The sequence below is a fragment of the Mixophyes fleayi genome, chromosome 7 (genome assembly GCF_038048845.1).
Source record: "Mixophyes fleayi isolate aMixFle1 chromosome 7, aMixFle1.hap1, whole genome shotgun sequence".
Taxonomy (NCBI): domain Eukaryota; kingdom Metazoa; phylum Chordata; class Amphibia; order Anura; family Limnodynastidae; genus Mixophyes; species Mixophyes fleayi.
Window position 1 is genome coordinate 25,759,301 of NC_134408.1, and position 24,884 is coordinate 25,784,184.

General features: G+C 40.9%; 1 protein-coding gene and 1 long non-coding RNA gene across 2 annotated transcripts in view; one reads left to right on the forward strand and one right to left on the reverse strand.

Annotated features, from left to right (window-relative positions):
• LOC142097548 (uncharacterized) overlaps positions 1 to 24,884 on the forward strand; it is a 221,564-nt gene that overhangs the window by 184,207 nt on the left and 12,473 nt on the right. The window lies entirely within an intron of this gene.
• Positions 20,157 to 23,344, reverse strand: LOC142097546 (noggin-2-like). The gene has a single exon (XM_075179465.1). The coding sequence runs from the start codon at positions 21,716 to 21,718 to the stop codon at positions 21,062 to 21,064; it is 657 nt and encodes a 218-aa protein (XP_075035566.1). The 5' UTR covers positions 21,719 to 23,344; the 3' UTR covers positions 20,157 to 21,061.

Genomic DNA, 24,884 nt, shown 5'->3' on the forward strand with positions numbered 1-24,884 from the left:
AATTGCGTCATTTTGGACCCCGACAGGCATGCTGTCCTGGGAGTCCAGGAGACCTACCCCAAATTTGAGAGTCTCCCGGACATTCCAGGAGTAAGTATCATTGTAAAGGGCTATTCCCAGGCATTTACGAAGATGGCAAGGGTAGCAGAAAGTGACAAGGGAGAGGTAGGAAGCAAGTGGGGGAGAGGGGGGCGAAGGCTGCAAGAAGGAGGCCCCTGCTCTTAATGTCTTACAATATAAAAGTGTAAAGTTGGAGTAGAAGGAAGAGGGGGTGACATGTGAAGGAGAAGAAGAATGAAGTAAAAAGAAGGTAGGGTGGGCTTATGCAACAGTCTGGCAGATGGTGGGGGCACAGTTGAAAATCTGCGACAAGACGGAGGGGGAGAGGTTGGGGGAGGACAGGTAGAGCTGGGTATCATTGGCATAGATGTAGTACTGTAGCCTAAACAAGCAGATTAGCTTGCCCAGAGAGGAAATGTAGAGAAAACAGCAGGGGGCCGTAGATGAAGTCTTGAGGGACCCCAATGTGAAGTGGAAGAAGGGTAGAGATTGATGTACAGTCATGGCCAAAAGTTTGGAGAATGACACAAGTATTGGTTTTCACAAAATTTGCTGCTTCAGTGTTTTTAGACCTTTTTGTCAGATGTTGCTATGGTATACTGAAGTAAAATTACAAGCATTTCATAAGTGTCAAAGGCTTTTATTGGCAATTACATTAGATTTATGCAATTACATTAAATTTATGCAAAGAGTCAATATTTGCAGTGTTGACCCTTCTTTTAAAAGACCTCTGCAACTTGCCCTGGCATGCTGTCAATCAACTTCTGGGCCACATACTGACTGATAGCCACCCATTGTTGTCTAATCAATGCTTCTAGTTTGCCAGAATTTGTGGGTTTTTGTTTGTCCACCCGCCTCTTGAGGATTGACTACAAGTTCTCAACGGGATTAAGGTCTGCGGAGTTTCCTGACCATGTACCCAAAATTTTGATGTTTTGATCCCCAAGCCACTTAGTTATCACTTTTGCCTTATGGCAAGGTGCTTCATCATGCTGGAAAATGCATTATTTGTCACCAAACTGTTCTTGGATGGTTAGGAGAAGTTGCTTTTGGAGGATGTTTTGGTACCATTTACCACTTTATTCATGGCTGCGGTCTTAGGCAAAATTGTGAGTGAGACCACTCCCTTGGCTGAGAAGTAACCCCACACATGAATGGTCTCAGGATGCTTTACTGTTGGCATGACGCAGGACTGATGGTAGCGCTCACCTTTCCTTCTCCGGACAAGCGTTTTTCCAGATGCCCCAAACAATTTGAAAGTGGATTCATCAGAGAAAATGAGTTTACCCCAGTCCTCAGCAGTCCAATCCCTGTAACTTTTGCGGAATATCAGTCTGTCTCTGATGTTTTTCCTGGAGAGAACTGGCTTCATTGCTGGCATTCTTGACACCAGGCCATCCTCCAAAAGTCTTTGCCTCACTGTGCGTGCAGATGCAATTACACCTGCCTGCTGCCATTCCTGAGCAAGCTCTGCACTGGTGATGCTCCTATCCTGCAGCTGAATCAAATTTAGGAGACCTGGCGCTTACTGGACGTTCATGGGTGCCCTGAAGCCTTCTTCACAACTATTGAACCTCTGTCCTTGAAGGTCTTGATGATCCAATAAATGGTTGATTTAGGTGCAATTTTACTAGCAGCAATATCCTTGCCTGTGAAGCCCTTTTTGTGCAAAGCAATGATGACTGCACGTGTTTCTTTGCAGATAACCATGGTTGACAGAGGAAGAACAATGATTTCAAGCACCATGCTCCTTTTAAAGCTTGCAGTCTGTTATTCTAACTCAATTAGCATGACAGAGTGATCTCCAGCCTTGTCCTCATCTACACTCACCTGTGTTAACGAGAAAATCACTGATCTGATGTCAGCTGGTCCTTTTGTGGCAGGGCTGAAATGCAGTGAAAATGTTGTTTTTGTAAACACTAACGATGATACAGTGAAAGAGAATGCTATTCAATTGCTATAGTTGGCAGAGATAGATAGACCGATAAGTCTTATTCATGCTAATAGTTCAATAGAGTGTCCAAGCAGTGCACAAAACAGGTGCATGAGGTGAGAATATAACAAGAGCACACAGGAAAATGTTGGATGATGTCATCTTATATTCAGGTATAGTGTTCTCCTCTTTACTGCCTGTTTAAGTCTTGTATAACTCTGAATTATGCTATATACATACACATATGGAGTAAGAAGAGATTCCTTGCACACCGAGTGGTGGTTTTAGATATGTAGGGTGAATAAGAGTCTCAATCGGTCTGGCAAGCACTGTTAGCAAGCATAGGCTACTGGGATTGTACAGAGGAAGTAGGACATTGGAAAAGAATCCCTAAAATAATGCAGTTTAATAATGCAGTTTGTTACAAAACTGTTTGAAAATGTGGTATTTGTCCTTTATATGGACCTCGTAGCAGTCCACCCAGCAGATCGGTGAGAGTGACTGAAATTTAGGTGGTCAGTGAACAGGTATATACAGGCTAGTGTCACACAGATTATCTATGGAGTGTGTTCTGTCCCAATGAGTACTGGAAGGGCTTATTCACTATGCCAACACCATCAGCAGAGAGCTCAGACGGCACACTTAAATTGCACCTCAGCTGAGTTTGGCTATAGAAGCTGAGACAGAAGGACACCAGGGTGCTGGCCCGTATGCCAAAGCAAGGAGGCCAATGAGACCGGCCAAGGCTACAGAAAATCTCAGTATTTCACCTGAGCTAATGGGGAATTTGGTTGTAGAAGGAACTTCATGGTCTAGGGCAGGGGTAGGCTACCTGTGGCTCTCCAGGTGTTGTGAAACTACAATCCCAGCATGCTCTGCCAGTAGATAACTAGCAGATAGGTGTCAAGGCATGCTGGGACTTGTAGTTTCACAACACCTGGAGAGCTGCAGGTTGCCTACCCCTGGTCTAGGGGAACAGTGTCTTAAGTAGAGATGCTCGGGCTCGGTTTTCTGAAAACCGAGCCCACCAGAACTTAGGAGATGCGAGTAGGCTCGCGAGCCGGCTCGGTACTTTCGCACGTCCTCGAATCTGAATCAAGGCAAAACGTCATAGTTGCTTTGTCGGATCTCGTGGGTTTTGGATTCCATAAGTACCTCCCTCCCCAGGAGATCCAGCGCTATTCCTCACACTTGTTACTCTCCAGTCTCCAGTGAACATTGCTCAGTGCCATTGCTCACACAGAAACAGGAGGGGTAGCAGTGTTCTTGTTACTCTCCAGTCTCCAGTGACATTGCTCAGTGCCATTGCTCACACAGAAACAGGAGGGGTAGCAGTGTTCTTGTCACTTGACAAAAATTTACTGGAAATGACTGGAAGTTAATGTTATTGAGGTTAATAATAATGTAGGAACAAAAAAAAGAGCTAAATGATGTGATTTTCGAGAAAAAAAATGGTGATCTTAGGAAAACAATAGGGATCCAAAACAAAAACACATGAGGGGGGTTTTGCCAAAACCAAAACACAAAGTCACTGGGGTGAGTGAACATCTCTAGTTTTAAGTGTCTTAAGTAATTATAAAACACTAGCAGAGTACTTGTTACATTTTAAAATATATAATGTGTGTCTTCATAACTATGATTAAAATAAAAATATCCTTTTTCTTATTAGAGTAACTTATGACTGGAACCATGTGAGTGATAGGAGAGGTCCTGGTTGCAGCATGCTTGGTTGTAGGGCTGAGCCCCCGAATTATAGACTCACTGGATTTCGCCGCAGTAATTCCCTTGTACCTCAGTGATAGTGGGGTGCAGTTAGCCGTGAACAGCACATTCGATGTGCCTTTTGTCTAGTCAAAAATGTCTCCATCTGTAAGTGGAGCGAGCCACCATCTTACTGTCAAGGAAATAAGAATGTTACAAAATGTTCATAAGTGTTTTAGGTTAATTTTTTCTTACAGTTTAATTTTCTTTATGGAACTACTATTTAAACGAATTTGATTTCCTGACGAGAACCCTTACAAGTGGCATTTATGAGAAATGACTTTAAATAGCCGGCACTGTAGTTCCAGTGTTTCCTACTCTTTATGAGAAATAATAAGCAATGTAACAAGGATTAAAGAAGAGGTAGTTCTGAGGCCAACAGATCACACAGAGAAAGGGCCCTTATGGTCCTAGAATAACTGAAGAAACGAGCGGAAAACCGAATGAAATATGAGGAAACAAAATATAGATGATTAGAAAAATAGATGGATGCAGTCGGGGAAGGAAAAATATTACATTGTATGAAATTTAATTGGATTCCCGGAAAAAATGGTCTGTCCATTGAAACCTTCCAGAAAATGAGCGTGGTGAATTCACAATGGTACAAGTAGGGGATTTGCACTCACGGAGGTAAACAAACCATGAGGACAGGTGAAGAGATACAGGCTCAGAGCTGTCAGGTATCACTCAGAATACGATGGGAGCTCTTCAGTGGAGCAGAGCTGGAAACATTCACAGTGGTGTTATACGTATAATACTATACTGTATGCTGGGATCCCTAACATAGCCCATCACAATATACAATCAAGTACAGAAAATATTATTCATAGTAAAACCCGTTGAATAACATGCAAAAGGGGGCTGGTATTCAGGATTCCTTCATTTGAGGCAGTGTTTCTACACACTTTACAACCAAGTGGTGAAGACACAGGTGAATCTTAAGGAATCACGCTGGCTCAGTGGTTAACACTTCTGGGGTCATGTGTTCGATTCCTGACCATGGCCTTATCTGTGTGGAGTTTGTATGTTCTCCCCATGTTTGTGTGGGTTTCCTCTGGGTGCTCCGGTTTCTTCCCACACTCCAAAAATGGGCTGCTATCACATTGACCTTAGTCTCTCTCGGTGTGTTAGGGAATTTAGACTGTAAGCTTCAATGGGGCAGGGACGATGTGAGTGAGCGCTGTGGAATTAGTGGTGCTATATAAAAAGATGATGATGATGAAGAATCACTATAATTACTCTGAAGCCCTGGATCTTAACAGATCAGTAGAGGATCCAATGATGGACTTGAGCGGATGGTGCTCCATTGGATTACTATTGATATACCTGAATTCTCTCAATCCAACTTGAGTACCTTTCAGCGCTGATGGACAGGGCCAGTGTGAGATGCAGGCAGAGATGTAGCGGAGTCACACAAAAAAATCTTGGGGGCATTTTACGGCATTGAATCTCAGCAGGAGAACTGGGATCCCTTTATGAAGTCCACAACTGATCACTTAACACAGAGGATTTCTCACTTTTCCATGGGTCTTTAGATTCGTGTAAGGCCATCAGAACACACCAAAGTATAATATGTATGAGTTATAGCAGCAATAACACAGTTGTGTATGTGTGGTGGTCTACAGGCATGGGCTTGGTTGGGCATCATTCCCTTGGGTGATAAGAACTCTAATCTTGCCAAACCTAATAGCAGTGAATGGGAAATGTGCTTTTGCTGTCACACAAGAAGAGCTTTAGCCGACATAATCCATTATTCAGCTCACTAGAGATGAAAGTGTGGCGACATTTTGCGCAAATAGAAACAGACCATTTGGAAGCGGTGCGACTTTCTACAATCACGTTCCGATCCAGTTCCACTTTTACTTCGCTGTTCCACAGAATGCCGTTCTGCACTCTAATTGTAACTTTGCATTTCCCAGAATGAATAGAGCTGGAACATTTATAGTCAATTCATTCTGCTGTGTATTGTGGTTGGGATAGGTCTGTAAACACTTAAGTCCAAAATCTGCAAAATTTATAGCGGCCAAATGCGGAATAGGGCCAATAATTGACGTAACGCTTTATCGGTTTTCTCACTTCTGCATCTGCCATAATTATCAGAGTGATACCAGCCTTAAAAGAAAGATCGGTATTTTATTGAACCTGTTGTCCTACATTCTTATTGTTGTCCTACAATAAGAATGTATAGTAATCTCTATATATGTTATTCAGCTATTTGAACAGGTATATCCGTGTTGGCTGGCAGTAACTGTGACACGTAGCTGAGTTATCAGGCAACTATCATTCTAAACTCTACTGTATCACACTTTTTTTCAATTATTGGGAATGCTGAGTATAAAAGGGCACCTCCTATGTAACATGACCTAGGTAAAGAGAGGGTTTGCTATTCATTTTGTCCAGGGCCTGGTTAGGCCGCTCTAGGCTAATATGCTCGTATCGCCCCCTCACCTTCCAAACCAGTCCTTAATTTAAAGTTTTGCTTCCTTCACCCCCCCCCCCCCAATGTTTATGCTCCTGTGTTTTTAAACCCAGCTCATTGTCACTCATTTAATATTCAATACAATCAGAACTGTATAGCAGATCGGAGGTATGAATGAGCGCTACTGAGGGTGAATACGTGAAGGGGGAGGGGGCTGTCAAACCTGCGCCTTTTACTATCCTTGTCTCTCCTACTCGCTTAGTTTCAAGCGCTCGCCCAAGGATGAATCATTGTCTTCAGCCTTTACCATGGGAATACATCAAGATTAAAACCTGACTACATTTTTCTTTCATGTTTTCTTTACTTTGGATATCAACTATTCTCTAATAGTTTAATAATAATTTCAGTTTATACCTCTCCCAGTCCCAATTTTGCACCCTCAAAGTTTTACGCCCTGGCACCCTGAGCTGCAGCCTAGTCAGCCTGCTGTGATAATCAGGCCCTGATTTTGCACTAGACTAACTTTAAAGTTAAAGTACCTTTTATCTTAGTCTTTACTTATTGCTCAACCGCACAATGCTGCTGTAACCTAGATATGCCACTAGGTGGTACTGTGGCTCTTATAGTGGAGCCATTTTGATTTACTGTGTAGCTGTCACACCTAGACATGGCTATTCCTTAGAGCTCATAGAACGATTTGCTGAAAGAATAAAGGTTATCAGGTACTAGTCACATAAATAGCGTGAAATTGATGCAGTAGCTGAGCATGCTTTGTAATGAAATATGCCAAACATCGGCAACTGAATTCTATTTGTAACTTTGGGTTCCAAAAATCGCTTTAGTAAAATGATGTTGAGATTTGATTTACTTTTGGGTAAATATTATTTGTTGTGCCCGAAAGCCGAGAATACATACTAGAAATGTATGTGGTATTCACACTTTGCCTGTTGCAGAGTACCTCTTAAATCTCTTCGTGGTCCTACCCGGATACAGTCACAATTGCGACACAAGAAATGTCGGCAATTAACCTGTCGACATGGAAATGGCGGCAGCCTAAATTGCGACACTTCCATTGTGGGGACAGTTTTAAAATGCTGACATTTCCTGTGTTTAGTACCCAAGCCGTTCTACCGGTGTCCTCCCCTCTATATAAACCTATACACCATTTCATCCTTCCGCCAAATATCATCCATCTCTGTAATTTAGGTGTAATGGGGACCTTTAATATGCCAAAACACAACTTAAACTGGAAACATGTTTAGTACACTGTGACTACTGTGCTTTGCTGCTATCAACAGAGAGATGTCTTGAACATTGTAAAATTGGAAAAGTTCTCGCTTCCAGATGTGGATGTATAGTTCCAATTAAACAGACCTGGTTATATAACCAAGGAAAGCTGATGCAGTTAATTCCTCCACCCCCCCCCAAAAAAATGGTGTTGGATGTCCATTAATGATATTTTTGTGCTTTCTGCAAAAGTTCTGGGGTGTGAAATTTTTGAGGGTACTAAATAAATGTAGCTGCAAGAGATTCAGTTATTTAATGTTACTCACTGTACTATGCCATCTTCTTATTCACGGACTGAACTCTATTGCATTATCTCTCTTAAATGTAACTTGTTCTGGATCACAGCCAACTAACACACTCTGCTAACGCATTTTGCATATTTCCCAACATTTAGGACTTCTTAATTGGGACACATCCAAACCTCCCTTGTAAATGTGACCGCGACACATTAGAGGGCGTGGCTGGTGGGCTTAGCCACGCCTCTGGGGGCAGGTTTAGCACTTGTTAAGTGTTAGGCTGCCCCCAAAACCCTTTCCCACCTCTTCATCAGGGCTGGAACCGTTCACCACCACCCTCCCATAACATATATTTTTATTAAAAATCATTCAAACAAGAACATGATCAATATGTAAAGATGTAAACAGAATACAAAATAAATAACGATTTAAGCAGCATGAATTTGTTTTATTTTGGTTTATGAAAACTATAACAGGGAGGGTGGAAAAATAAAAATATGAGCAATGGTAATGTACGGGGGTGTAGGGGAAGGTTAGAAAGAGACATATTGTCTTATAAACTACAGTGTACCAAGAAGTTATTCAGTGTAAAAATAATGAAAATGTGTCGTATGTATAAGGTGTTATTTTCCAGGGAAAATATGATGAATAATGTAAAGGTCTTTGAGAATTATAAAGCTATTTTTTTTGTAACTCATCTCTTATTGAACTCCATTAAGGTATACGGAAAGAAAGAAGAGAATGTTTGGGGTTATGTAATTGCCATGAAGCAATTATTTTACACAAGGGCAGAGTCTGGACAATGTGATAAATTGGGGATGAGAAGGGGGGGGCATTGGGGATTATGAGAGGGTTGGATGCACAAACACAGAACATTACGCTCCGAAATAAATGAAAGTGTAGGTAAATACATAGACGGATAATAAGATAAGTGTGACGCTCCAGCATGACTCACAATACTTCTCGGTATGGTAGTACGTTTCCTCCTTAGAATTCAATTGTAGGGTCTTCATATCTTGCATGTACTATCCCAGCTACACTGGGATCAGTGGCTGGAAGTGGTGGGGGGATAGGGGCCCCTGATGGAGGCTCTGCCCCCTATGGTAAGGGGCAACTAGGTGGTGTGACCCAACGGGGACTTTCCTGGTTGGCCCTTCCAACTCTGATTGCACCTATATTACTACATAGTTGAGTAGGGTGAAATGCGTTAATACAGGGATGAGATGGGAAATGTGTTACTACAAAGGTGATTGGAAGGGAATGTACTACTACAGAGGTGAGGAAGGTCACGTGAGTCCATGAGAGGGGCATAGCTTACACCCTGCAGGATGTGACCAAACCCAAAACATGGGCTTGCCCTGGTGCTACCACCTATCCCCACAAGGACTTTTTAGCAATGTTGAGGGACATGGTTTATCTGCAAATAGGTTCTTCTCTTCCTGTAGTAAATGCTACGTATTTTACATGTTTAAGCAAGTTCATTTTTGTTGAGGCCCTTTCAATTGAATTCTATCTCCCCATGCGGCCCTCAGACCTAATAAAAGGTTGTGCACCCCTGGCACAGATTCACCGACGTAGCAGCAAAGTATTCCTGGAAACTATTTTAAAATTTTGGCACGTTTGGGTTACACCCGGTGAGTGAGCTGCAGACACATTCACCAGCTAGGACTCCCAATAGTTTGATATGATATGATATTTTAATATTAGTCATGACTATATTTATATTGTAAAAGGAGAAAGAACTAAGTAGACCTCCCAACTTTCCAGTAAGTTATTGGGTCATAAGTTTGCCATACCCCAACCCACACAGCCACACCTAGGTTTTACAGAGCCCACGCCCACCAATAAATAAGCCTTTTTAGTTTTCAACAATTTGATCAGTCTGGGGGTATGTAAAAATTGCTTCACAGTGGCGAAACTACCATTGGTGCAACAGGTGTAGTTTTGTTCAAAAACAATCTTTTGTTGTTACCAGCAAAGTTCAGTTTCATGACGGGTATGTAGACATGAATCATGTCCCAATCAAAAGATGTTTCTGAGGGCATCCAAAAACAGAGAGGGTTATAGAACCATTGCGAAAGTTTTGGTTTCCCACCAATCAAGCAACAAATGAAGAAACTTTATCATCACTCTTCCCAGGAATTATCATTTCATGAACTACAATAGATGTGCAACACTCCAGGAGGTCATGAAGAATTACGCTATAATGGTTCGGGATCTGCAGGCCTCTCTCACTTTATCTACAGTGGTCATAATCCGCAATAAGGAAAACATTGAGCAAGACTGACGAAGCCGTGTAGAAAACCACGGCTCTCTAATCAGAATGTCTTTATGAAGTTCGCGAAAGAGCCGGATGTTCCAAGAGGCTATAAGGAAAGTGTTCCATGGAAAGATGAGTCAATGTTTGGTATAACTGAGAAATATTAGGCTTATATGGAGCATTATGGTGAGAAAATCTATCTGTGAGCGAAGTTTACGTAACATTGGTCACACAGCACAAAACTCATCCTAAATACACAAGTAAATCCGCAACAGATTGACGTAAGAAGAAGCTCTGTCCTGACCTCAGCCCAATTAGAATGTTGTGTTATGATGTGAAACAAGCAGTTCATGTAAAATGGTCCAAAAATATCAATGAGTTGAAGCAGTTCTGTTAAAGAGAAATATCCCAAAGCACAAGTTGATGTGCGGGATTAATGAAAAGGAGGCGTCATTAGATACTAAATCTAATTGTTCACTTATTCCAGTGACATTGAATGTTGGAGCAATCTGTTCAGATTTCCTATAGCTAGTATTTGATTTCTGAATATGTTGCCGTGTCACCATTCTGTCATATATATGTTATCACTTGCACATCAGTGATGACGAATGAGGCATCTATCTCTTTGTTTGTTATCAAACTCTGGTGTTAGAATAAACAAATGTAAGTGTGTTTACTGAGTGCAGAGCTGTTGTCCTCCCTCTATAGCCTGCAGTGCAGCCTTTGTGTGTTGTGTGAAGGAAGCTGTCACAAGTGACCGTCCTCCTATTTCAAAGATACTTTTGTAAAGATTAAGTTGCAGCAGTCAGATCTCCGTCTAGGTTCATAACACCAATCTTTTTATTATTATTATAGGCTTACCTACCATCAGCCAAAAGTCAAATGTATGAAAACTGCTGAAGTTTAGTAAACAGTTAGAATCCTCTTTTCTCATCTCATTCTTAGAGGTCTACTACAGTTTACAAAGACAATCATCAAGTAGGAGTCATATATATTGAAAAACACGGGGCTCTCTTATTGAAACATACTGAGACCACTGTGTTATATAAGAAAACACCAAAACAATGTTTTGTGAGAATGCATAGGCTTGTGTACCCATGGCTAATATCCTTGATCCCTATTCTCTTGGATGATGAGACAATGTCCTTACTTTTGCAGAATGATGGTATAGCATCATAGTATGTTAGTATATATATGTGATAAAACTGGGATGGGCACTATAGTGGCTAAGTGGTTAGCACTTCTGCCACGCAGCACTGGGGTCATGAGTTCAATTCCCAACCATGGCCTTATCTGTGTGTAGTTTGTATGTTCTTCCTGTGTTTGTGTGGGTTTCCTCCCACACTCCAAAAACATACTAATAGGTTAATTGACTGCTATCAAATTGGTGTGTGTGTGTGTGATGGAATTTAGACTGTAAGCCCCAATGGGGCAGGGACTGATGTGAGTTCTCTGTACAGCGCTGCGGAATTAGTGGCACTATATAAATAAATAAATGGTGATGATATATATGGATATTAGAATACATAGAGGAGTTCTGTGACCATATAAAAAGCATGAGTCTACAGGTCGGATGCTTCCACAGGTCAAGGGAGTCTGAGGTGTTTTTTCCTGATATTTCCCAGTAGGGGGCACATTTTTCCTTATAATACAGTAGTAGTAAAGTAGTAACAAACTAAAGATATCAGTATTTTAACCACCATGGTATGAATTATGTTCTTGTATATTTCATTTTTTGTTTAGTTGCGTATTTAATGAGAGAAAGAAATACTGTTTAGTGCATGAACCAATTTGAATGTCCTGACATGGTCACTATAGTGAAATATATTATTATTTTTGGTGACCAGAGATAGATAAATATAAGATAAAGGTATCTTTCGTAGCATTTTAAAATGTTTTGACACTTCATCATGTATAAAAAAAATCTAGGTTAGTAAATTCAATAATCAATAAATTCAATAATTATCAGCAGGAAAACAATAGTTGGCCATCCTACCACATTTACCATTGAGAAACATTCAACAGCAATGGACAGGTGCAGAGTTGGGTGTATGTCCGTTTGCGTGGCATAAATTGCATGAATTAACTCTGCACATGCCAGCACACGCTAGCAGCTTCTCATTGGCAGATTGAGCTTTCAGCTCTGAGGACGCTCGGTGTCTTCTTCATTGATCGTCTGTATATAATTGGATTTTGTGAAAAAAAGAGTTGTTTTCCATAGCAACCAATCAGATTCTAACTTTCATTGTTGTAGAACAGTTTAGAAAGTAAAAGTAACGGTCTGTCTGGGCAGCAGCACGTTTTCTCATACTTGCCTACTATCCCAGAATGTCCGAGAGGCTCCCAAATATCGGGGAGTCTTTCCGGGCTCCCGGAAGATCAGGTACCCTGCCAGGGCTTAATGATGCAGTTTGCAATATAATTGGATATAACTGGATTTTTCTTTTTTTTTGAGGAATAATTGTTTTAAAAGGAGAACTCCGCTTTTCAATCCCCAAAAATAAAAGTCTATTCTTGTTTGTAGTAACAGTGCTCCTATTTCTAGGTACTTTTCTCCACCTGTCCTGCCTGGGTTGGCTGCATTGCAGCATAATGTAGGTGTTCCACATTCTTCCATGCGGTGGTAGTCACTTTAGCAGTGCTGATAACACCGACAGTGACTACCACGAACCCACAAAAACGAAACTCACTTGCCCGACTGATAATAAATGATGACTGACCTTAACAATGACATAACAAGTCCCCGACAGTGTGATACCAAATCCCGATGTCGGTGTTTGCGCTTTAAAAATACTGATATAGAGGTCCCAATTTAAATTGACGTAAAAGACGCTGACGGTCTTACTGCTAATCGGGATTTGGTATCACACTGTCTGGGACTTGTTGTATCATTGTTAAGGTCAGTCATCATTTATTATCAGTCGGGCAAGTGAATTTCGTTTTGGTGGGTTCGTAATAGTCACTGTCCTTTACACCACCGCTATTAATTCGTACCACACCCCTTCCATGACGTCACCAGGCACTGTAGAAAACTCCACCTCCCACAATGCCTCCTCCTCCTCTGTGAGGCGAGATCGCACTCTACTTTCGGGTAGATGCATCAGGAGCACATCCCCCGTCTTGTGAAGTCACTGCTGCTGGGCACTCTTTGTGTAAAGAGATGGTCCTGATGAGAGCACTTCTGAGTTATCCGAAAGCACTAAACTCATGTGAGGAGACCCTGGGACCTCCCTAGGCAGTGATGCAGGGGAAAGCGACTGTCGGGATTTGCAGCCATGTACATGTTTCCCTTATCAGACAACTGTAGGCCAGGCACCCACTGACATTTGAACAATGCAAGTTCATATACTAGCAAAATCGTATGTCAAGCACAAATCTGTTCTATATGTCTTTATTGGGTCTATTCACTAAAATTCTGCAATAATCCGTGGTCAAAGTGGACATTTAGAAGTGACGTATGGAAATTATAAGTAACTGGAATGTGATAGTATTACAGTGGGGGCAGTAAGAGAAGTGGTAGTATGACATAATCCCCATATACACCCCCACTTCTACCATCATCATCATCATCATCATCATTTATTTATATAGCGCCACTAATTCCGCAGCGCTGTACAGAGAACTCATTCACATCAGTCCCTGCCCCATTGGAGCTTACAGTCTAAATTCCCTAATATATACACACACTCACACAAAGACAGACAGAGAGGGAGACAGACAGAGATTAGGGTCAATTTTTGATTGCAGCCAATTAACCTACCAGTATGTTTTTGGAGTGTGGGAGGAAACCGGAGCACCCGGAGGAAACCCACGCAAACACAGGGAGAACATACAAACTCCACACAGATAAGGCCATGGTCGGGAATCGAACTCATGACCCCAGTGCTGTGAGGCAGATGTGCTAACCACTAGGCCACTGTGCTGCCCCAAAGAATAAAAGAAAACCTGCGCGGGGAAACCCCAATGGATTTCAAATCCACTGTGTATATGTGTGTGTATATATATATATATATATATATATATATATATATATATATATAAAATGTAAGTGAATGGAATGTGATAGTGTTACAATGAGGGCAATAGGAGAGGTGGCAGTATGACATAACCCCTGCATACAGCCACGGTTCAAGCACTGGCAATAAGGCTGGTTGTCTATCATCAATTATCGCACCAATCTAATCTGGGGTTAATTGTGTCAGTACTTTTCTGCAGGGATCCTTGTTCACAAGGCTTACATTGGGAAGCTATCATCAGTGAGACACAACGAATCTTACCACCCCGGCTGCGACACCTTGATGTATAGGGTGAAGCCCTCTGTTGGTTAAAACAACTTTTTGCCCTTTAATAAATAAAGCCCTATGTATTAAATGTTAAAATAATATATATAAAATACATAATACAGGCAGCTATGGAACAGAAGATATTATGGTGAATATTAGTTTCATAACCACCAAGTTATGGAATATTGAGTTATGGGTAAATAAATAGATTTTTTAACTGTATAACTATATTATTTTGAGGAAGGCCAGCATGTGTCTACATGAGTTGGTAGCAGCCATTTTGTAATTTTAACCAATATTGACATCAATGGATTCTATCAGTTCTCTTGGGACCATTAACATCATTGGAACACATACAGTTATTCTGAAAACTCACTCGCTGCCTCAATGATGTTGCTTTCTAGTAACATCATTTTCTAGTGACTAGATAGGTTTCATACCGATGAATGTCGGTTCAGATAATAAAATAGCTGCCCTCACTGTGTGCAGTTGTGGGATGAACTCGATTTCCCACTTTTCTTGGATTTAAAGATCTGCCGTTACAGCGATCTGCCACTGGGTGGCGATGTAGCTCAAATGAAAGCTTTGATTTCATGTTCCTTTAACAGAAGTGAGGAAATTGATTTATGACAATCAGGGGTGTGCCTATAATGAGGCAATTGCCTTAGGCAACAAGATTTGTGGGAAAACAAATGTAATTCATATTACAGAATGCCAATTTTTCTTGATGCAAAAGTATAATTTATGGTATTTACCTTGCTGGTAGATCCAATTATACTTATAATGACAACATTTCACTTTTAATGTGCACATAATTCTTATTTATTACATGTTTATGGCAGTTTGTGTAAGGAATGGAAATGGTGCTATTTACACACTACCTCGGGCTGCATTGCTAGTGACAACTCATAAATTAGCGTTTTTAATGAATTAATATTTGTAATTACATTTTGGCAGCAAATTCATCGGTTGAATTTGGAAGGGTTATAATGACAAACTGCACTATTTCAGAATAAAACAGGAGCCATGCGTTTTTATACACGGGGCACCAATGCTATCAAAAAGAGTATATTAGTGTATGAAGGGTCGAAAGTTTTGCTTTAATTGTCAAACGTTCTCACGTTGAGTTCACCTTTAACAAAGGTGACAACCGAACACAGTGCCATCAATAAAGACCAATCACAACACAGAATGTATTTGTACTTTTCTATTGTGCTACTCTGCAATTGCAAATGATGTACCCGTTATTCCAATTCAATTACTTAGTTGGGATAACTGTGGCTTCATCTATAGCCAGGATTCTCTAAAGCACTTTTTTTCTTATTAATCACGTGATCCTGGCTCTATCTGTTCTCATTTGTGCACTTCCAGACAGTTAGTTCATTACAATTATGGTTGCATTATTTAACAATGAATTTTCAGCTTTGGGTGGAGTTGAATAAGTTGCACTACAATACTAAATGGTACATACATGGGGGTCTGACGTGCCCCCAGTTTGGCGGGTCCCCTGATGCCTATAACAGTCCATCTATCATAACCAGCAATTACTTTACTTTGACAAGCATCCATTGAGACCACCATCCAACCCACTTCATTAGGAGGTGAGTGTCATGCGGGATAAAGACCTGCTCTCTCAGAGGTCCGGGGAGCTACCCAAAATTCGGGAGTCACCCAAACATTGTGGGAGGGTAGGCAAGTATGCCTGTGACCTTATAATAATGACATATGTTGTAGTACAGTGCACATGAGACGTTGATATGGATATAAATGCTTTAGTAGACACATTGCAGTGTAATCTCTGGTTGATCAGAGTCAAGTGTTGATTGAAATAATAAATTGCTTTGTTTTTTTCTGGCGTAGGTTAGGATTGTTTATGTAGATCGCTTCCTCTTTAAGACTGCCTTGAGCAACATGTGGTTAAACTAAAAGTCTGGCTGCCAATGAGTCATGAGACTTGTAGTTCTTTCACAGCTGAAGAACCACATGTTGCCTTCCTGTAAGTTACAACAGAAATGCGTCTCACAGTGTTTTTGAAGGAGATAGCACTTCAAAGTGTTACCATCGGCAATAGCACTGCTATCGTCAGATGTCAGGGGCAAACGCAGGATTTGTAGAGAGGGGTTTCCACGCTACGCCGCCAGTGGGCGTGACCAGCATGCATGGGGGCGTGGCTATAATTTTACACAGTGCTTAGCTGCTCTCCAACTTTTCCTATCCCCATCATACACATGGGGATCCCCATCATATACATGGGGCAAGCCACCTCAAGCATATAGTGCCCCATGCTGGGAGGGGGTTTCCAGACACTAGGAACACCCCCCCCTCGATTTGCCTATGGAGGTAACCCCCGATAGTGGTAAGAATCTCCGGATTGTGGCGGTAAATATACCGCTGCAATCATTGTTCTGTTATTGCCATTTCAAGATGGGTATAATAGAAGATATTTATTTTAAAAATGCTTTATTATTTAATTAAAACATTGTTTTCAATTGTCACTAGTTTAAAAATATATTTTCGTTTTAATATTTTTTATCTATTTTGTAACTTATTTTGCAATGCATATTGATAAACAGACCCATAGGAGTTCTATTTATATAATAATTAGCTCTACTTGGATATCCAACCTGAAAGTGTCAGTGACAGATTACAATGATTTGTAAACATTGTCATTAATGTGTTTCTTCCAAGATTACAGCCAGGTCTAGAAGCTTAAGGGCTCTAGAGATTTCCTGGACATATTTCCCTTCTTTGATTAAATGTAATTTTGTTGTAGAGTAGGGTGAACCGAACAGTCTAAGCTTTTCCTAGATTCCTGGATCAACTATGTTTCCGTAAAAAAAAAAAATTTTTTAGAGTTGCTACGTGCACACTGTCATATTTCTGTGAAAACCATCCCACGACTCAGCGGTATATCACTGACTTGGATAAATAAATGGACCTCTTACCAGTGATGACACTTTTTTTTACCTCCTGTACCTGCTTAACTATCATCATATTGAGAGACAATCATAGCAAATAATTTTCATTGGGCAGCATGGCAGCACAGTGCTTTGGATTGCTGCTGGGGTCATGGGTTCGTTTCTATGTATATTTTCCCTGTGTTTGCGTGGGGTTTCTGCTGGCTGCATGCGGCCCTCCGAGCTGTCACCTGCGGCCCCCGGCTCCTTCCTGCTTCATTGTCACTTGTTTAAAATGCCTGCTGATGTGTTATTGCAGATAGGTGTCTTTTATTTAATTATATGTATTGTTTTACCTTATTACTGAGTATAAGGGTAATGTGCGGCCCTTTAGAAGGTTAGAGGGCCACACCATGCGGCCCTCGAAGTGCATCAGGTTGTCCATCGCTGATTTAAGACTGTAAGCTCTGCTGGTGCAGGAACTGGCATGGATAGTTACATATTATGTTTACATGCGTAATAGGATTGTTATAGAACGTACTTGTTGCCCAGTATCACAGCGCACTGCAGCCCAATCTGTAAGAAAACATAGCGGCATCTCCCAGCAAACGTTAATGCTGTAGAGCTGATGTAAGAGTATAAAGTATCACATATATGAATTAATGCTCTTATATTATGTTTCTTCAGTCTAGTTCCACTCCAGAACAACATGCTATGGACACGTTGTCATACATGCATGGTTGGACACGTTGGTCATATATGCATGATTAGCTTGCACTGATGCTGTTCTCATTCTCTGCTTTGTATAATGCTGACATGGTCTAGACCAGGCCTCTGCCCCTGTAGTACTACACCTGGATACTACTACAGCAATACTGCAGGACACTGCATGCTTGTCACATGCAGAAAGAGCTCATTTGACCAAAGCCAGGCCCGGCGCTCCCATTAGGCAAGGTTAGGCACTTGCCTAGGGCGCCGGGCTCTGGAGGGCGCCACAGAACTGGAAATTAATTTTAAAACTGTGCGGCGACCGCTGACCATACCTGTCACGGCCGCCGCACAGCATTCAGATGCATGGGGAGGGGGGGGAAGAGACTATTGCTCACCACCGCCGCCTCTCTGCTCCGTCTCCTCCCCTCCACTCACTAGTGTCAGTATGTGGAGGGGAGGAGACGGAGCAGAGAGGCGGTGGTGAGACAAGGTAAGAAAAGACGGGGTGAGGAGGGAGGAGGGCGCCCATTTTTGCGGGGGAGAGGGCGCCGATTTTGCCTAGGGCGCCACGGACCCTAGCACCGGCCCTGACCACAGCACAGACGTCTGCTTATTCATGAACAGTTTTGTGTCCCAAAGTGTGACCCTGAACCTTAATATCATACATTTTTCAATGATCATTGTTGGGTGTCAATGTATATAACGCACATCACCACATATATAAGGAAGTGACCAGGTAAGCGTAGTTTGCTATTTATTATAAAACCACTTACCTGCATTGTGTATTAACGGCACTGGTCCACATCTTTTTATTATACACGCCTTTCGAACACGTATGTTCATTCACTTTATATATGTGCATTTACCCTGATTGATTGAAAACACTTCTGGTCTCCAGTTTGCCCATTTAATTTATTATCTGTAGTTCTGACCCTCCCAAGCTGGGTAGTAAAGAGTTAGTTTGGTGCCTATTTTCTACACTCTGTTTAGTTTTGTCAATGAAATATGTGTAATATATTAAGTATACAGTATATAGCGCTGCTGTGTATCCTCAGGGGCTCCTGAAAGGCCATATTTATTCCAATATACATTCTGTCTATTGGTACAGAATATGTCAGTTGCTTCTTATTGTGAATCGTACACAGCAGGAGCCTTTTACACGTCAATGTGCTTCACAAACACTACCTAGTATACACGTATGTAGACATTACTTTCTTTCATCCCTTGTAATTCCACTCTTTGCCCACCAGAGGGCTCTGTGCAATGCACCATAGACATGCATGTCAAAGGGCTATTTGTTTTATTAAGTTTTAAAATGTGTTATGACGGCTAGACAGGGATATAATCAATCTCTCAATAAAATAAATCCATTACATTTTTTTGAGCCTTTGGTTTTAACCTATTAAACCTGTTGCTGTTTTTTTATTTGCTTTTTTTTTTTGCGAGAAGCTTTGATCTAAGACCCCCATAGTTTTACAGGGAACAACCCTGGTGCTGTGTAAATGGGTTAATACATTGGTTGACTATTGTCTGTGTGAAATATGCTCGCCTTGTCACTTGCAAATGAAATCATAAAGTATAGAGCTTATTTAATAATGTTGTAACACCATACCGACCAATCAGATATCAGCTTTTAGCAATCCATTGTCTGCAGTGTGATGAAAGCTGACTTGGCATTGGTGGTTTACAGGACATCAGTGCTTTTCTCCCTGTTATCAAATAATACCTAATCTGTAGAAACAGCATTTGGATTATGAAATTACACTCTGGATAATTACTGCTTTACCCTTCAGCCAAGTGATGAAACTAGCTGGTGGTGTTCTACCTGACTCTCTTAAACTTTTGAAATAAAATTAAATATAGTCATACAGAATAAAACACACACATGGAGGATATTTTTTTTCTTTAACCACTGAATCTTTATTTATTGCTAAAATGTCTTGCTTTGCTTGTATGCCACTTCCTCTCTTTTTAAATTGTATTTACACTGTTATGTAAAAGATACATTTCAAGTATTATTTGTCCATTTTTTTTTTTTTTCGTATAGCTACTTTTGTCTTTAATTATCTGCAAACCATATAAATAAATAGTGTGTACAAAGATATCCCAACCTGCTGTCTAGCATCCTATCCATAATACAGGAAAAAAACAAGATATCACTCTTTTATAAAATATCTATAAACATTCACACCTTTTTTTTTTTACTTGTTAATAATATTTATTAATCATTAAAAGATCTAGATAGATCTGCATATTAGTTTCAAATTATCATATTTTTTTTACTATTTTTATATATTTTTTTTTGGGGGGGGGGGGGGGGGGGGGGGTGAAACCAGATCACTATTAGCTGTGTTGGGAGATAGTGGGACATAAATGTGGAGTATGGGGTGTGTATAATGTTGTGGCAGTGCAGGGGTTAAGTTAAAGGAGAAGCTGTATTTCCCCACCTATATTTTTATAGATAGATAAATTAGAAGTATGTGGTCCATATGAGTCATATTGTACAAATACCCTCCAGAAAAAAATGAAATAAAATAAAGCATAAAGCTAGCAGAAACTGACATCAATATTACATTTAAAAAAAAAATCTATTTATTTACAAAAGCTGGTGACTTGATTTTAAATTCCCTTTTCTGCTTCGTCCATATGATTTTCTTTTTTTTTTATTTATGTTAAAAAGCTATATTACATATAAAAATAAAACATCTGAATGGAGGTGCTTAGTTCTGGATGCTTTTATCAAGCTTTAGAAATAATATACATAGCAATAATACAATAATAAGAATAAGAATGAATAATTATAGTTATCAACAGTGCAAGATTGGGGAGGAAAACACTTTCAATCTCTTTCAATACTTCATAAATTGATTATTAACCCAACAGAAAAAAAAAATATTAATTTATGGCAATAATTCCTTTTTTTTTTTTTTTTTATATTTAGCTTGTCCATGTCTGGCCTCCTTGTGAGTACCTTAATCAGTAACTCCACTGCAAAGCACAGATAGGGTTAAGGGAGTCCACCCCCCCCACCCCCAGCCCCCCCCCCCAAGCTCCAAAGTTTTCTGCTGTCAACCAGTTGAACTATGGTTGTATTCACCATCCACTTCCCCAGTGTCAATAGCAAGAAAAGCACCAAGTTCCGTGTCTCTTAACAGTGCAAGGATTAACCAGCGACTCGTTCAGCCCGCAAGTCTTTTCCACTAACGAGCAGCAGTTAACACGAGCACTTGCACTCTGATAATATTGGGTACTGAAAAGGGATCCACGTGCAGAACCTTTGCCTTGACCAACCTTGGCAATGCCACCTTAAGAAGAGCTTGGTGACTGACTTGTGGGGCCTGCAGTACATGCCCTCTGGTAAGGAGCAGGACTTCTCTCCAAAACATTGTCCTTCTTTGATGAACCTTGGCCAAAACCTGACCCCTAGGTCCTTCCAGGTATACAGTACTGGGCAATAAGTGTAAGCCCACAGCCACTGCAAGAACTTCCTCCTGGCTTTCTTCCCTATCTTTATCCTGCCACCATAAGGTGCTTCACCAAGGTCCATCTTCTTCAGCTCAATTGGTAGCATGCCAAGAGCTTTAGTTTTTGTCAATGAATCCTGGGTGGACGTGTTAACAATGTTGGGCAAAACCACTGCCATAAAGTTTGGGTCGAAGTTGCTGCCAAGTTTCTTCCTTAATGCCCTCTCATCCAAGTCTTGCTCTTTGGGATCTTGCTCAGGGTCGGGCTGCTCAATCACAGGTAGGACAGGTAAGTCTCCGCTGGGAGAGGGTCTAAACCTGAGAAACGGCTGGCAGGACCCCTGATGGTGAACTAAAACCAAACAGGAGCAAAGTAGAACTGCCTGCAGCAGATTTATCCTCTTCATGGTTTTTGTGCCCCCCTTCAGAGAAGAACGAGGTTCTCCCACCCCCCTCCCGCTCGTTTAATAATAATAATTACAAAAAAAAAATAAAAAAAATTCTAGATCTTAAAAAGAGAAACAATTTCTAAGAATAATCCAAAGGGATTTTTTTGCAGTATGTGGAAGAGCTGAAAGAACACATGGGTTTTAAGTAAATGTTATTTCCCCACGCAAAATTTGCTTATATTCTCTCCCTGGTCTGTTTTGCAGAGCTCAGAAATAGACACAAAGTCCAGAGAAGAGGCTTTAAATAGATCAGCGGTGTGTGTGACAGACACACAGATGGATATTTTGTATGTGATCTCCAGCCTTGTGGAGCCAGGAAGTTTCTCACAGAGAGGTAGCTGTGTCTGTCAGCAGGGAGAACCACACAAGGAAGGCAATGATATTTAATTTACCCCTTTCACTAACTTTTTTGGTCCACCCCCCCCCCACCCCTTTCTTACTCCAGTGCAGGAGCTGGCTCGCAGAACATACAAATTCACAGAGGAATAGTCTGCATCCCCATGGTGACATCCAGGACAACTTGTCTAGACTCTGCAGTACAGTCTGGATTCAGATCGGAGCCAATGGTATAAAAATAATTAAAATTAATCCTTCCAATTTGGGAAAATTATAGGCAGGGACGTATGTTAGTGTCTTATCCAAAGCGTACAGTTTCCAAGCACAATATTTCAAACCCCTGCGGAGAGCTACTAAGAATTGGTAAAATCCTCAAAATTCTAAAGTAAAATGCATTTTGTTCCGTTCATTTAGACAGTTCCAAAATCCCAGAAGAGATCCAGACCTGCACGGAGGTAAGACTTCATCTTCAGAGATGATGTTCTCTCTCTCTCTCTCTCTCCCTCTTAATTTGAAATGAATCCTTTATGCACAAGAGCTGTTAGACGAAGAGCTTCTTATCCAGGAATTTGCTGTGGGAGAATTAGGGTTTTGTCACAATTCCTCTGGCTCCAGCTTTTGTATAGAGGGTAGCAAGTCTCTCTCTTTTTTTTTTTTTTTTTTTAAGAGCAACTGAAAGCACACAGAGAGCAGTGAGACAGCAAACACATGGAGCTGTGTGTGTGTATGCAAGGGGGTCCTCTTAGAGCCAGGCTCCCTCTTTCTTCCTCTGGCTGGGAAAGAATGCTTGTTGGGTGCAAATGAGATCTTGCTGCTTGGGAGTTAGAGGGATTAATGCACCCTTGTATAATACACTATGGGGTACTGACAAAAAAATAAAAAAGAGAGGCTGTGGTATCACATTGCCAAACTGAGCCTTATGTCCAGATGTCCTTCAGAGTTCAAGCATGGTCTATACCATTCTGGTTTCCTCTGTGAATGGCCCCAGGGACTGTCTCTCTCTGCAATGGCCAGATGGGAGCTGGTGAGTAGCAGGTTACAAGCCAAATGATGTCTGGGAGATGGTCAACAAGTGTCGCAGCCTGTGTTCTTCAGAGCTGATTTGTAGAGGCAGGTGCCTTTCCAGGTTCTCTGTTCTTTACCTGCTTATCACCCTTCTCTGTGTAGCGCTTGCAGAAGACTGCTTCTCCTCTCCTGCTACTCAATCCTTAATGTGCTCCGCTCTCCACTCCAATGCAAGTTAAATATCTCCCCCTGATGGTGTGAATTGTTAACTGACACTACCCATTGCAGTCACTCCCACCAAAAACACACACTCACACACACTCTGACAGCCTCTCCACAACAAGCCCCACCAGCCTCCCCCCTCCCTAACCAATGGAAAGTGTATCTGCTGGGTCCTAGACATCTCCTGCCCCGGGATATCTCTCTTTAACCCCGTGCAGTGTGTAAGCAGAAAATAAGAATGAACATGTACTAGTACTTTTACTGTTGCATAGTTACATGTTTTGTTTCTGATTGTTTGATCACAATTTACTTTTAAAGGTCATAGAGGGATCACCCTAAATAACTGGTCAGAAAACTTTGATGAAAAGACAACGGGCTAGATTTACTAAGCTGCGGGTTTGAAAAAGTGGGGATGTTGCCTATAGCAACCAATCAGATTCTAGCTTTCATTTATTTCGTACCTTCTACAAAATGACAGCTAGAATCTGATTGGTTGCTATAGGCAACATCCCCACTTTTTCAAACCCGCAGCTTAGTAAATCTAGCCCAACGTGTTAAAAATGATTTTCAGCATGATACTTTGTGCTTTATAAACTACAATGCTGCTCTTAAACATAGTTATAATAATGGACAGTTCTTATCCAGCTTATCTGGCTCTGATGAGGTTAATAGCATGAATGCATTTGATGTATGTCAAATATTCCATTTTAGAAGATTGGTGAGATATCTCTGGTTAGCAGACACTGTAATGTGTCATGCATTTGGCTTTTATGTGAATAAGTCTTGAAATCTGCAGTAGTTTGCAGCTGTCATGCTAAGTTCACACAGACACTGCTGCAGTATGTTTCCTGCTGCCTCAGACCCTATAATATTTTATTTATAAGTACAAAGAATAACCATTGTCAGTACAAGGTAGCAGAATGAGTTAGGAGGATGAAGCATGGTCCATGCACTCCCAAAATGGTATTTCCAGATAAAATCATACTCCCGAGTTCACACCTCTTGTGTCTTATTACAATTACCATTAAAGCTAACGGCAAACTCTCTTTTCTCACATTACAGGAAAAACACAAGGATACCGATCTATTAAAATACCTTTGTAATCATAGATCTTTCAACATGGTATTTACTATATTTATTGAATGCCAACAGTAGAAAAAAGCACACAGCTCCAACAAATGATCAGGCTAACATGCCCAAAAGAGCTTACAATCCAACATATAAAAGCAATTATGGCTCATTGTGTATATTGTTCTAATCTGGATAAATGAGAAAGTAAAGCAGTAACAAAAAACAATGGTCCCCAACTAGTTAGCTGACATTCCCTTTCATTTTCTTTTTCCTACTAGCTTTTGGTTTTCCTTTTTTTGCACTTTTAAACATTAAAGACGTGTAGAAGTATATACAATGAGACATAATCATTTTACATGGTCTAGTGCATCAGTTTGAAGGGGAAAGGTACAGTGTTCAATCCTGCAGTAATATTTTATAAAACAACATTTCCATGTGGTGAATCCATGCTCCAGTCTGTCACTTATTAATTTTGGATATTGGACTGTCC

Excerpts from the sequence above, each read along its gene's own strand:
- LOC142097546 (XM_075179465.1), bottom strand. The coding sequence starts at position 21,718 with ATGAAGAGGATAAATCTGCTGCAGGCAGTTCTACTTTGCTCCTGTTTG.